Source organism: Blastomyces dermatitidis (genome assembly GCF_000003525.1).
Source record: "Blastomyces dermatitidis ER-3 genomic scaffold supercont1.11, whole genome shotgun sequence".
NCBI lineage: Eukaryota > Fungi > Ascomycota > Eurotiomycetes > Onygenales > Ajellomycetaceae > Blastomyces > Blastomyces dermatitidis.
Window position 1 is genome coordinate 552,349 of NW_025544784.1, and position 13,975 is coordinate 566,323.

At 46.1% G+C, this 13,975-nt stretch overlaps 5 protein-coding genes across 5 annotated transcripts; 3 read left to right on the forward strand and 2 right to left on the reverse strand.

Annotated features, from left to right (window-relative positions):
• Positions 1-50: 50 nt before the first annotated feature.
• BDCG_08350 (uncharacterized protein) lies at positions 51-1,562 on the forward strand (the record flags this gene model as incomplete). The annotated part of the gene is made up of 2 exons (XM_045424129.1): positions 51-794; positions 912-1,562. 2 exons carry the CDS (start codon positions 51-53, stop codon positions 1,560-1,562), a joined length of 1,395 nt encoding a protein of 464 aa, XP_045272910.1.
• Positions 1,563-2,937: 1,375 nt separating this feature from the next.
• BDCG_08351 (uncharacterized protein) lies at positions 2,938-4,107 on the forward strand (the record flags this gene model as incomplete). The annotated part of the gene is made up of 2 exons (XM_045424130.1): positions 2,938-3,014; positions 3,504-4,107. 2 exons carry the CDS (start codon positions 2,938-2,940, stop codon positions 4,105-4,107), a joined length of 681 nt encoding a protein of 226 aa, XP_045272911.1.
• A 726-nt stretch (positions 4,108-4,833) lies between these two features.
• Positions 4,834-8,042, forward strand: BDCG_08352 (ubiquitin-conjugating enzyme E2, other). The gene is made up of 4 exons (XM_045424131.1): positions 4,834-5,961; positions 6,131-6,662; positions 6,746-7,632; positions 7,768-8,042. Exons 1-4 carry the CDS (start codon positions 5,871-5,873, stop codon positions 7,800-7,802), a joined length of 1,545 nt encoding a protein of 514 aa, XP_045272912.1. The 5' UTR covers positions 4,834-5,870; the 3' UTR covers positions 7,803-8,042.
• A 3,089-nt stretch (positions 8,043-11,131) lies between these two features.
• BDCG_17778 (uncharacterized protein) lies at positions 11,132-11,667 on the reverse strand (the record flags this gene model as incomplete). The annotated part of the gene is made up of 2 exons (XM_045426844.1): positions 11,132-11,467; positions 11,548-11,667. 2 exons carry the CDS (start codon positions 11,665-11,667, stop codon positions 11,132-11,134), a joined length of 456 nt encoding a protein of 151 aa, XP_045282525.1.
• Positions 11,668-11,675: 8 nt separating this feature from the next.
• On the reverse strand, positions 11,676-12,089 carry BDCG_17779 (uncharacterized protein; the record flags this gene model as incomplete). Its single annotated transcript, XM_045426845.1, has 1 exon — positions 11,676-12,089. The coding sequence occupies one exon, from the start codon at positions 12,087-12,089 to the stop codon at positions 11,676-11,678; it is 414 nt and encodes a 137-aa protein (XP_045282526.1).
• Positions 12,090-13,975: the final 1,886 nt, after the last annotated feature.

Genomic DNA, 13,975 nt, shown 5'->3' on the forward strand with positions numbered 1-13,975 from the left:
TAGACTTTCTTCGCCTGTCACACCTTGCGCTTGTTGCTGTAATACCGCGCATGTCCATGTCGACTTCTAAGACTTCATCGACGTGGGATTTTGCCCCTGTTATCAATCTCCTCCACTCCTTGTCGACAGGCAACCAATCCGCGACACCTGTTGATCAGGTCGTTAGCGCCACCATTCCTCCAGAACCTGATATCAACACTGTACGAGATGGATGCCAAAGACTGGGGGATTTCGGACCTCTTTGGGATTTACTTTCCGGAGGGGGCCCGCTTGGCGATGACACGGCAGCAGGAGATGCCAATCTCAGCCAGGAGCAATGCCTTGCTACTTCACAAAATTTCAAAGAAGTAGAGGCCCTAACTGAATCTACAGAAAAGACGGCTGATAGACCAAAAATCCAGATACTACTTAAAAAGAAAAAGGAAGAAAATGTCAGAAATAACACCCGCATCTGGCCCAGTGTTTTCCCACTTGCGGAGACTTCTGACGATGAGGCCGGTGGCCCTCCGGCACCCAAGCGTCGCCAGCCTTTATCGATTTTACAAAATCATCATAGATCTGTCATTAATCAACCGATCTCAGCCCTTCCTTCCCGAATCAGTCCACCATGTCATAAATCACCCTCTGTCAAACCTAGCAAGCGAATCGAGCCTCTTCTCAAATGCTCTCCTACCGAAAAGAGACTGGATTTGATTTCCATGCTTAGTACTCGTTTTCCGAAGGAAAGAGAAAGTCTTGTTAAGCTTCAAACGCCCTCTGCCAAACCTCACAACCCGAATTTTCATCCAACGGGGGTTCATGTTTTCGTTGACATTTCAAATGTAGAGTCCAGCTCTTTTTTTATGAAAAAGAAAAAGAAAAGAAACTGTGAATTGTCCTTGGTTGGCTCCTTACTGATGCTGTTGGTCTAGATTTCCGTGGGATTTCACGACTGCATTAAAATCGCTCGAGCTATCCCCATCACCGTCCGGGTTCCTCGGGTCCCTCTATCCTTCTACAACTTTTCTCTCATTTTAGAACGAGGCCGATCGATCAGTAAAAGGGTCTTGGTCGGCTCTGACCGCTTTCCAGCCATCGACGAGGCTGAAGAAATCGGCTATGAAATAAATATTCTCGAACGAGTCCAGAAGTCGAAAGATTGCACTCCGCGTAAGAAGAAATTCTTGGGTGTCAATGGAAATGGTCGTTGCAATGGTGCCACAGGAAACAATGCCCAAGGCCAGTCCAGTGGCTCTGAAACGAACGCTGGCCCAGGTCTAGAGCGATGGGTGGAACAGGGGGTAGACGAAATTCTACACCTGAAGATCCTAGAAAGCCTCGTCGATTCTGAGGCGCCCTCCACCATAGTACTCGCGACGGGTGATGCAGCTGAAGCTGAATACTCAGACGGGTTTTTGAAGATGGTGGGGCGTGCGCTGCAGAAGGGTTGGGCTGTCGAACTTGTGAGTTTTAGTACTACCACCAGTCGCGCGTACAAGCGGAAGGAATTCCGTTCCCAGTGGGGTTCGCAGTTTAGAGTCATCAAGCTGGATGAATATGTTGAACACCTTCTGGATGCGTGACGGGTTTTGCTGGGTTCAGGGTAAATAACTGAGTCCATTCCTGATTAATATGCTACATATCTTGCATATCCTTGTGAGGTTGAGATTACCTCCGTTTCCAATCGGGGTATTAAATACAGGGCTATAACGCCAATTTCTGACATCGGGTGTGGCTCCATTTTTTCGACGATTTTTTCGACAATTTACAATTTATCATTTTCATTATATTGTCAACGATAAACCAAGGAACGAAGAGTTGGTGCGGCGTTAAGGATATCAATCGGGCTTTCTTTTGAGCACTCGATTCGAATGTCGCCAGAGGTGGTAGGCGATAGGCGGCACCGGCACTTGTGGTTGGATCTGGAAAGGGCTGGCTTGAGGAAAGGGCTGGCTTGATCGATTACTTGCATAACTTCCTAGCTAGCTTCGGCCTAGAGTTGCAACCTTGGGATTCATTTCCGACTACGGAGTAGAGCCTCCTGTCATCCTCCAACACGATGCTTACGCATCGTGCATACATGATGAATTATTCGTGAAATCTATATGGGGTGTTTTCGTTTGTTTGTTGCCATATGCAAGACTTCAAAAGATATTTTAAAAGAAACCATTACAACCCCAATTGTCCTGTGACCCAGTACTACTACTGTGATCCATGCGTAAGAAAATGTCTTGAATCCGTGGGATTTGTAGCGCGAACCGTGCTAGGTGACGGAACTAGATCGCTCAACTGGATGGGATTGTACGGAATGCTCCAGAGGTGCTAGCTGGCTAACGACATGTTAATAAGAGGAATGCAAGAAATAACAGACACGAGTGGCGTAGTTGTTTTAATTCGTTAAAATCATCCGCCGTTTTTCAGATGCACAATATTTCCCCTCCCTCTCCCCACTTCATCCATTTAGAGCCCCGATAAATACAGAACAAAAAGCATTCAGTAGAAAGGTATCCTTCAAAAGCTTTATTTCGTTTCATTTCTGTATTTTCAGATTCACCCAATTTTCTATTCAACTTCAACAAAAAACTGACCTCTGCCACTATCGTCACTTCCCAGGAGGCAGGCAGGCGCAATTAGAGTTTGGCTTCCTCAGTTCCAACCCACGATCAACAATCTACACTTCTTCCTGTCTGCTCTCAGCTAACTATATATCAACAACATTGGAGCTCAAAACAAATACGTGAAATAATTTGGTGCATACCAGGTTTCATAACACTATATAACCTGGCCGAAGCCCAATTTTAGGCCCAGTCCCCCACTTCTTCCGTTTCATATCTCACCCCGCCCAAAAGATCCAAGAAACACTCGCAGCTTATTTTGATTCAACGCGTACCGTACCACCAAAACAAGAGAGAGAAACCAAATCAGGTCAAAATACACCTACCATACCGGAGAAAAACCATGGCGACATTCTCACACAAGGACTTATTTGGGGGTGCAATCGTTGCGGATTTGCCTACCGAGTTTTTAAATGTAAGGTAAGAAAACAAAAAAGAAAAGAAAAAGAGAAAAGAAAGAAAAGAAAACTCATCAGATGCATGGCATATGAATTCTATGCTCCATTTTATATCTTTCTATCTTGATATACGCTATGATTGGTGGCGCTCTCCCGTTTACTGATAATTTTTTGTGCCTCTCTTCCACATGTTGCCGTTCTGGAAAAAGTGCTAGATGCGAGTTTTATGCTCCCATCATCACTTAGCATGATACTTGATAAACCACTTTAAAGGAAGCAAGGAAAAAGGGAGCCAAATGGATGACTATCTCCCTCCCATGGGTCTAGTCATAATCCCCTCCCGTGTTATGCATATCCATGCCATACATAATTCTTCCTATCCGGAAGCCCCATTTTACCCGTTGCATGGGATGAATGTTTTCCGATGCTCATGGGCCTAGGCCATAAATAAATCGTTTTATTAAAAGTCTTTTCGAACTTGTGAACCATCAATAACCAAATATCTATATAGCGATATGCGCCCTGTCCCCGATAACCAAGAAGCATTCATGTCCAACACGACACGAACAAGCATCATCATCGAGATAACCGAGCGCCTGAACCTTGCCCAACTCCAACAAATACATCCACAACAACCAGAAGCAACCAGCAACATCGATGCTACCGCTACAACCACAACATCCAACATCTCCCCATCAAACACGACCAGAGACGACGACTCCATAGCGCAAGATCTAAACGCCACAGCCTTCCACCTCCACGAAGTCTGCGACATTAGCGGAGACAGCTACGAAATCCTCGACAACCCCCGGTCCATCCAGCTAGCCAAGCTGCCAGGGGTACCGGCATATATGGCGCAGGCGCTCCTTACATCGAGTGCCAGACCAGGGGCTCCACCCGCGGTAGCAATGGCGGCAACGTCAACATGCCATTTCCTCTTGATCCGGTTACAGGAGAAGAGCACGGATATCATTGCGTATATCGTGGTGCCACATGCCGGGCTGGAGAATGCAGCGGATGCGGGCGCAGTGGCGCGCGAGGAGATGTTTGCGCATGAGGCGATGGCGAAGGTGGTAGAGTCGTTTGAGATTAAGGATTATGGACTGTTTTGCTAGGAAGGGGAGGTTTTGGAAGGAGGGGTTTGCATTTGTCTCCTTTCAATTTCGGGTGCTAGTTTGCTGAAAATGAACGTCCTTTTTCCCTTTTCGCATGGATATGGTTGTATAGATAAAGAAAAAAACAAAGGGAGGAGGGGTGGTCTTTTTCTTTTTTTTTCCCTCCTATTTGATGGTCATTTCTTGGGTTTGCAGACATGAAATATGAGCGCATGGCTCATTGGCATACTCAAACGATAGCCACCGTATCCAGATGGACCTCAGGATGGATGAGGTCCCAATTTCTCCTTGACAATAGATTTCTTCCACTGATATCTTTAGGATTGTTATGTTTCTCTGTCTCCACCATAGCTACCGTAACCTAGAGTAGCGTATATATATATATATATATATATATAGTCAGGATAGAAGAGGACTGTGATACGCTGTTTTGAGGGCTAGTTTGTCGTGACACTTGTCAACGACTCCTTCCAGGTAGAAATTCTGCCTTCTTTTTATTTTTGTTTATCTTTTTTATTACCTCATCTTCATTTCCTCCTCCTCTTCCTTTTTGAAATATGTTCTGGCGGGATGTGGAGTTGGGAGGAGGCTCCAGAGGTTCATAGAAAGTATAACGGACAATTTGTTACGAAAGTTGAGCTGCAAATGGCTGACAGCGAAAGGGTCCATTCAATGATGGCCATCAATATGTGTCGGCATTGAAATGACAAATACTCTGCATCTGCATTTCTAAGGAGTTTCTTCGGGATATCTTTGGCAGCTGGTAGATATTTAGTTATTTATTTAGTTTTTTATATTTAGCCAAAAGGACAAGTTAAAGTTTTCTGGCGTCCCGTTCGTTTTGTTTGCAGGTTCCAGAATGATGTTGGAATGAAAATGAAGCTTCATCGGAGGCTGAATTCAAGAAATTGATTGCCTGTTTTGCTGCTGGGATGTTTGCCTGGTAAGTAGCGGGATATTGACACCTATTTATAAGGCTCCCTCCGCTAGTTAGTTAGTTAGTTAGCAGCAGATAAAGAAATACCTGGCTGTGTCTTTTCAGGCGTCAAGACTCGCCCCGATAAGCCTCATCTGCCGGCACTCCAGCAACGAGACACAAAGCACTGCATAGCAAAGCAAGCTAGAGCAAGGCATCCTCCCTTGCCTCCTGGATCCCCAGTTCGATATAACAACAGTCAATGATCCCGAAACCCCCCTCAGTGAATAGATACTTCTTCCACGCCACTTTTCCTCCCTCCTCCAACTTTCTCCTGGCTAGTCACACGCCCTCCCTCCCTCCTCAGCCTCCCGTCGAGAGATTCCCCCCACATCCATGCTACATCCATCCTCCTCCTCCATTACCTATTCTACCTATTCAACCTATTCAACCCGCTCCAGCTCCCTCTTTGAAACTTCCCACCACCTCTACTAGGCTCCTACACCCTCCCCAGCTTTCTTTCGGACAACGCCCAGCCGAGGTAGAATATACACACACTCGTTCTTGATTTCCCGCATAAACCCCTCCCTTCCCTCCCTCCCCTTCATTGTTCATCCCCAAGTTACTCTCCACGCTCTTCACAACGCCTCCCCAACCAAGGAAGAGAAGCGCGTCGCAGGCGGTGGACGACTACACCATCAAGGGTTCGAGATCAACAGCCACGGGACTTCAGAGGGTACCTGTTCACAAGAGGGTCCGCCAGGCCCTTGAGGATTCGGGTGGCCCGTCTCCTACCACGGTCGTTGCTGACCTTGCAACGCCGGCTACGACCGCAACGACTGCTAGTATGGACTCAGACGATGACTTTATGAGTGACGGCTCGAGTCAAGGTGATATTCTGGATATGCAGGGGAGTGATGACGAGAGCCTTGGGGACGGTAAGCTTACGAGCCTAATTTATTCTCTTGCTTATTACCTTTTTTTTTTATCCCCTATCTTCTCAACTGTCCTCGATATTTTTCTTTTAAACGCCGGTTATCACGGGGTAATTTATGTATCCCTATTATGACCATGTTCTAACAGCTATGTTCCTTTTTTGAACCGCAGATTTTGGCGATGATGATGATCTTGGCGGCTCCTTTTACGATAAGGAGATCGTCAAGCAAACTCAAAAACCTTTCGAGGTCGATTTTAAGGTCTTGAGTCCAGATGATATCCAACGGGAACAGAGCTCGCAAATAAACGAGGTTTCCTCGATACTTGGCCTGCCTCCAGAATCAGCGGCTATCCTGTTGCGGTTTGGCCGATGGAACAGGGAGAAACTGATCGAGTCATACATGGAGGACCACGATAGAATACAGGAAGAAGCCGGTATCGGTTCTGCCTTTTCAGGTACCCCAAAGACAGAGATCGTCCCTGGGTTTATGTGCGACATTTGCTGTGAAGACGGGCCGGGCATGGAGACGTATTCTATGCGATGTGGTCATCGGTTCTGTGTTGAATGCTATCGCCATTACCTTGGCCAGAAAATCGGAGAGGAAGGAGAGGCTGCGAGAATAGAGTGCCCCCAGAGCAATTGTCATCGCATCGTCGACTCGAAGACGTTAGACTTGCTGGTGACGGATGATTTACAGGACAGGTACATTACTTCCTAGTTGAATCTCGTTCCCCCGTTCTCTTATTTAGTTAAAATAAGCTAACATCAACTCCTTTGTTCTGTAGATATCATCTGCTTCTAATGCGGACCTATGTGGACGACAAAGAGAACCTGAAGTGGTGTCCTGCTCCAAACTGCGAATATGCAATAGACTGTCCGGTGAAGAAACGCCAGCTTAATCGCATAGTCCCCACCGTCCACTGCAGGTGCAGCCATAGTTTTTGCTTCGGCTGCACCCTTGACGACCACCAACCACCCCCTTGTTCCCTAGTCAAAAAATGGCTAAAGAAATGCAAAGATGACTCAGAGACGGCAAACTGGATATCCGCAAACACCAAAGAATGCCCAAAATGCTCGTCCACAATCGAGAAAAACGGCGGTTGTAACCATATGACCTGTCGAAAATGCAAGCATGAGTTCTGCTGGATGTGTATGGGGCCGTGGTCTGAGCATGGAACTAGTTGGTACAACTGCAACCGCTTCGAGGAGAAGTCAGGAGCAACGGCCCGCGATGCCCAGGCGCGTTCGAGACAATCGCTTGAACGATACCTCCACTACTACAATCGCTACGCAAACCATGAGCAATCCGCGAAACTGGACAAGGACCTGTATCTCAAGACCGAGAAGAAAATGACGAGCTTGCAGTCGCAATCGGGGCTGTCGTGGATCGAAGTTCAGTTCCTCGATACCGCATCCCAGGCCCTTCAACAATGTCGACAAACTCTGAAGTGGACGTATGCTTTTGCTTTCTATCTTGCCCGTAATAACCTCACGGAGATCTTCGAGGACAATCAAAAAGACTTGGAGATGGCGGTTGAAAGCCTTAGCGAGATGTTCGAAAGACCTATTGATCAGTTGTCGGCGCTGAAAGTCGATATCCTGGACAAAACAGCTTATTGCAACAAGAGGCGTGTGATTCTGTTGAGCGACACTGCGGAGAATCTGAAGAACCGTAAGTTCCATCTCCCCCCCTTCCCTCGCTTTCTCCCTTCTGCTCGTTCACAATCGCTGTCTTTTCCATTCTTCCAAATTCCACATGTATACTGGCTCGGTTTACTTACTTTCGCTAACCCCCCTTGTATAACAGAGGAATGGACCTTCACTGTTGACCTGGACGACTAAAATGAATCTGTATCACCATAGCCAAATCGCGGGATCCCTCCCAGACGATACTCATACAGATATGATTTAGTTTCCATACTCGAATATTCCATACTCAATCTTCTCCTTTTCCTTTTTTCCTTTTTTCTTTTTTCCTTTTTTCTTTTTTCTTTGTTTTCTTTATCCCCTTCCTTCTCCCTATCCTTCCTCGTTTTTATTTTATTATCTCTTTTTCTTTTCTTTTCTTTTCTTTTCTTTTCTTCTATGTGTTAGTCCTAGCTTTATTATATCGATCGCAGGTAGAGCTTTTAGAAAGGTACCTACCGGGGTGGGGGCCGTGGTTCGATGGATAACCGCCGATGTGTTTTTTTCCCCTACTGCGTCAGCTACTTCATGCTCGACGTACGCATACCGTATGGCATAGTTACAGATACTGATATTAGAGAGGAAGACGTAGAGTCTGGGTCTGGGTCTGTGAGGTGAAGTGTGGTAGCGGGGGAATGGGGGAATGGGGAATGGATGTTGTGGGCGAGCGCTGGACGTATGTTGATGTTGACTGCTGAGAAGGCGCACGCCTCCTCCCCCCCCCCCCTTTTTTTTTTTTTTTTTCTTGTTTTCATTGCACAGTGATACATAGCGTCTGTCTCAACTCTGGTTTCATCGTTTTTATTTTATTATTCTTATTTTTAAAGGGATAGCATTGTGTGATAATAGTAGTAGGTAGCATTGCATGGAATGGAATGGACGGCATCTTTATTTAATCCTTATTTTCTTTCTTCCTCCTTTTGGCAGATCTGTGATGGGTGGGATGGGATATATGTACGCTACAAGTATTGTAGGCAAACCCCTCACACATACACTCACGCACAGAGCTTCGGTGAGGTTATCTCCGCAGATGAAGACTAAAGCTAATTCACATAAATGCTCTTTTTAGGAACCAAATATATAGAACGACATAGATAGATGTGTACTTGCAATCCGACTGTGGTATATGTATGTACTAAGTAACTGTAGAGTCTTCTCTCCACATGCTAGTTCAGTCGCTACAGCGCTCCCTTCCTTCCTCGTCCAGTCCATCCTAAAATACGAAAAAGAAGTTTCACAAAAGGTGCCGAAGTTTTGCATGTCTAGGCTCAGCTCCAAATAAGCTCGTGTAGAAGTACGTTGCTGCTGAGATTCGGTGTGCTGCTTGATGCGATAGCAGAATGGAGGAGGAGAGTAGAGGAGGAATTACGCCCTAGCAAAGTTGAACCTGAACGACGATCATTCTAAATAATAGTTAACTTACCTCTCTGAACGCGGCAACCAACTTGAATCAAAGTTTAAAATATTAGGGCGATTTTCTGTTTATCATTACATTATTCGCCCTCCCAGCCTTGCACGCGAAGCCTCCTTCACTTCTTCTTATCATTTTCACAACTCCCCAAATACGCCCTTTCATACTGACTTACCCAGCCACACGTCCCACTCAAGCACCACGGCGAGCGCGAAGAACACAAACGGCGGCACCACCCACACGCTCGTGACGGGGTATCCCGGCCGCGGCTGAGATCGCGTGCGCAAAGTCCCAGAACGGCCAGGGCTCGTCGTTGGTGATGTTGAATACTTCGCCGTCTACGGGCCTGTCGTCCAGTGTGGACGGGCTGAGCAGGGTTTTTGCGGCGAGAATGTGTGCGTCGGCTGCGTTGCCGAGGTATTATTTAACTTAGGTGTAGTCAGTCGCGATGACAAGCACGGGATCCATATGGGCGATTTTTCAATGCTTGGAAAATTCCTCAATTATTTACAATCTAAGGGGGGAAGGGAGGCACCGAGAAAAGAGGGGAGGGAGGCCGGAAAAAATCTGGATAAAAGTAAAATAATAAACCCTTCGCAGCCCTGGCGCGAATAGCTGCTATTAATATTTATTTTTTTGGTGCAAGGAGGAGACCAGGATTTGAAGTCAGCTGTGCCGGCACGGAAGAGCCCATTAAGGGGGGGTTGCCATCCTTCAACGGCGGGTAATTATTTCAGTTGAGCTGCCCTTGCGAACCTTAGTTTTTCTCGGGTGGGGGAAGTGTTCTGCTTCTATTTCCAGTTTAGATATGTGGGTTTCTCATTGTTACTGGCCAGGATGGATTGATCGATATCATGACAACAGGGGCTGTAAGCCGACCTACACTACATGGGGGCATCTCTTCCTTTTGGGTCTACCTACTTCCAATGATGATCAGCGTTGTAAACCCATGGAGTATCTGCAAATTTCGTGTTGAATGAAGTCCTCAAGCTCAGGTAAGGGTTCACTTACCACAGAGAAACCTGTTGTGTTGGAGAAGGATATAGTTTGTTGCTCCCTCCTTTGGCAATGTTGAGCGATATGGCGAGAACAAGAAGCTGTAGAGAGCGACAAGAAGGGCCAATGAACTCTAGTAGATTCTCACTACCCACTCTCATGTTGTTGAGCTCAGAGGGAAAGGAGACATTCCAGCCTCGAATATGAAGATCTTGAGCTTGAATGAAGCCTTGTAGACGGAAAGCTCTCCTTCTCTGGCCTCACAGTAATATACTTAAATATAATGGGTGTCACCCCTAGCAAATTATTTCTCTTGAGCAGACATCCGGAACTATGTAGTTATTGCGGTCATATCTGAAGGATATCTAAATCAGCTTCTCATGAGCCAGAATGAACAAGCCCAACTTCTCTCTATTTGCAAAGGTTAAACTAGCCAACAGCTTGAGAAAATTGTCTGCGGCAGAGTTTCCAGATTTGCTGCCCATCACCTCGTAATGTTCACCCCGATGCAAACAAATACTCAGGAGTTTCCTGTTATAAATATCTATTAATAATGAGAAAGAAAAAAAAGTAAAAGATATTAAATAGAAACTTCATAGATATTAAATGAGAAAATAGTTTATGAGAGAATGGTTTAGCCATCCACACTGGTTTTAATGAATAATATTGATATGTATCATTGTATCATCCTAGAGACTTCCTCGAAACTTTACAGCAAAAACAAATGGCCCTCGCCTCGCCTCTTACCTCATTTCCCAACCGGCATCGCCTTCAAAGCATTCTCATTGTCAACACGTAATTTTCTCATCTATATTTAAATTTATGTCTTGTACGGCCTCGAGCTCTTTTCTCTGGCTTTCTAACTTCTTGCCCGTCGATCCTCTGAGACAGGGAAGTATCGGAGGTGTCATCTTGCGAACGAACATGGCTTGATAGGCTGCCAGCTTCGTTCAAAGGTGCGGAATATCATGAGTTGTTTGGTCGGATCGATGGCGGCTTTCCAACCCCTATGAAAGTCCAGATTCCCCTAGCTTGGATTGCTGTAAGACCTCAAAATGTGGATCAGGGGATAGACAAGTCATCGATAGCTGAGCATATTTTTTTTCAAGTGAGTCGGCATCCATATGTCGTAGACATTGTTGGTGAATTTGTATGCCGTCCATTTTTCTTTGCCATCCAGTTCTGTGAAGTCGAATGTGCGGATGGGATGGCGGTAGAAGGCAGTCTCCTTTCCTTTGATTATAGGGTAGTGGCCATATATTCTGACTGTCCGGTGATCATGCGAGATTGAAAACGCAAGGATTTCCTGATGAAGCTCATTCTCACGCCTGAAGAGGTCCGTAACACCCCTCACAGCAAGAGTCATACTGTGAGCATTCTGCCGGTCTGCAATATTAAGTGTCGCCGCGCCGCACTTTACTTCATAGGTTAGGAATGGGAAATACATTTGCTAGGTGGCCATGAAATAGGATGTAAAGGGACCCGTAACCTCACCAACAAAAGGCTTAAGCTTTTCAAGTTGATTGTCTGTGAACGCAGATCGTCCAAATCCCACAGAATAATCAGGTTGTGGACTAGGTCCATAGAAGGGTATAGCACTATCCCAGCCTTCATTGACACTTTCATTTTAAAAGCTTATGATGCTTCATGCCATAGATCCTTAGGAGTTGAACAGATGGACATATTAGTGGGGAAATGTCTCGCACAACCATAGCTTCATTTCTTGCTTGCACACTCTCACAAGTTTCGTCGAACAAATCGTCACAAAACAGCGAATTTCGAGGGACTGATTGCTCTGCCTCAAGTAAAATTTGGCAGAGTCTCTTGCTTGCATTTGTGATACCCAAGTCGGACTTGACCATAAAGCTACCCCTGATGGCAAGTACAGTCTCATAGCTTGGGTGTGTGTAAGGATTGCTTTTGGCTTCTCTCTGCATTTGATCGCTAGGTGTGGCAGAGCTAGGTGTGGAGTCAGCTTCCAATTGTTTGGCGCGAAGGGATGAAGGAGATTTCTTTCTCGCAAGCAGATGATCCATGTTACCCTCCGACTTGAAGTATTCCTCAGGCCAACGGAAATTCTTCCTCCAGTGTTCAAGTGGGTTGATCTCCTTTTTGCTGACTCCAACCGCTGTGCTTGCTGGATAGGAAATCGTGGAGGATTATGTCCGCAGCCTCTTTGGAGACGGAGTGGCAGTAGAAGGGAGGGTGGTTTCGTCTTCTCGAGATAGTTTTTGTTTTCGATCCCTAGACTGTGGAAACTTGACTTGAGTTGGCTTTAAAACATAGTTGGCAGGAGGAGAGTTGCATGCCTCTGAACTAGAAGTGGGTTTTGATCCGGCATTCCTGTCTTTTGATACAGTTTGTTCCTGGATGTGTTGTATATCTCTTCTAGATGTGTGCTCCGATGAGACTGTGGCCGTTCCTTCTTGATACCTTGAGGCCACTTCTCTCTCTAGGATCAGTTGAAGCATGCAGCCAAAAGGACGGATCGCTTTACCTTGGTCCTTTAGAAATGAGGGCTGCCGCCCAGCATTTTGCATTTTGCATGTTTCATTTTGCTTTACGCGGGGCCACATCGACTGAGGGCGGAGGGTGGAGGGATAACAAGGGAGTCTATACTCTGTATTATTTATTGCCTATGGGTTGATGGATGGAGGTGGAAGGAAGAGCAGCTAGAGATTACGCTGTACGGAGTAGAGCTGCCAGACGAGGGTGGTCGCGCTAGGCTAAATAAAGATTGGTGTAATGTTTTCACATGATCTTTTTCTTTAAAAAAAAAAAAAAAAAAAAATTCTATTTGTCAGCTACCTATGAAGCTATAAGAATGATCAAACAAGGAAGCATACAAGACTGCTGTCAAAGTCGCGAACTTTAAGCCTAGAGCTCCGAGGGCAAAGATTTCCCTTGCAGTCATCACTTATCAGATGCCGGCGGGATCCGCAACCTGCGCCTAACAGACTAGTAGCACTCGACCAGCGCAAGGCTAGACGGAATGTGGAGGTTGCGAGAGTGGGCGGGCGGATCTGATAAGACACTGGAATGCCCCAGCCGTGTCCCTTTTTTGACTATCTCCGCCATCCAATAATGTAACTTGGGAAGGCGACTCTGCGAATAGAGAGAAAGAGAAAACGTAGCGTAAATATCGTACCAAACGAGAGTTTCGTTAATCCCTTTTTTAAAAATTCCGCCAATTGGTTATTATGGAGATCATCAACCAGGTGTGTGTTCTCAAAATAAGGCAGGGAAGGCATCAAGACTGGACGAAAATTGGCGGCATGGAATCAATTTTTTATATAGGAAGCCTGTGACTTCAGGTGGATAGATATACGAAACCAAGCCCCATGCCATGCGCCTCATTCCTCATCCCTCATCCTTGACGACTTGGCATTGGAGACTTTCATCATCTTCTGTTCATTATTATTATTATTCCCACCTACATACTCGCTCTATGGGCAAATTCCCAGGCCCTTATGACAACGCGATTTCCGCGAGATCTCTATCAACCACACTTTTTGGTTCGGAGCGGAGACGAGGGGCCGACGGAGCGGGATATATCTAGTTGAATAAAATCCCGAGAAATCGGAGCATGTTCTTCTTCCCGTAACTTGCTTCGGGGGTTGTTCACTGGTTACCAGTTATGGTGTCAGCCGGGTCGCGGATAGCACGGCGAGGGGGAATTTCTGGGGGCGTTCGGAGGCGTAAATGGGGGAACATTACTGCGTCTAGATACCTTGTCAAAAAGCGATTAACGATACAGGACTACCCCGTATTAATGACGAGAGGACGAAATTGCTAGTCCAAGGTGATGTGGGCGTAGGGCATTAATCGCCCGGTTGAGCTGCAAGAACTCGTTCAACATCCAAGACGCAGAACGCATTTCAAACTCTTGTCGAGCACACAGAAGATAGAAGATACAAAGAAG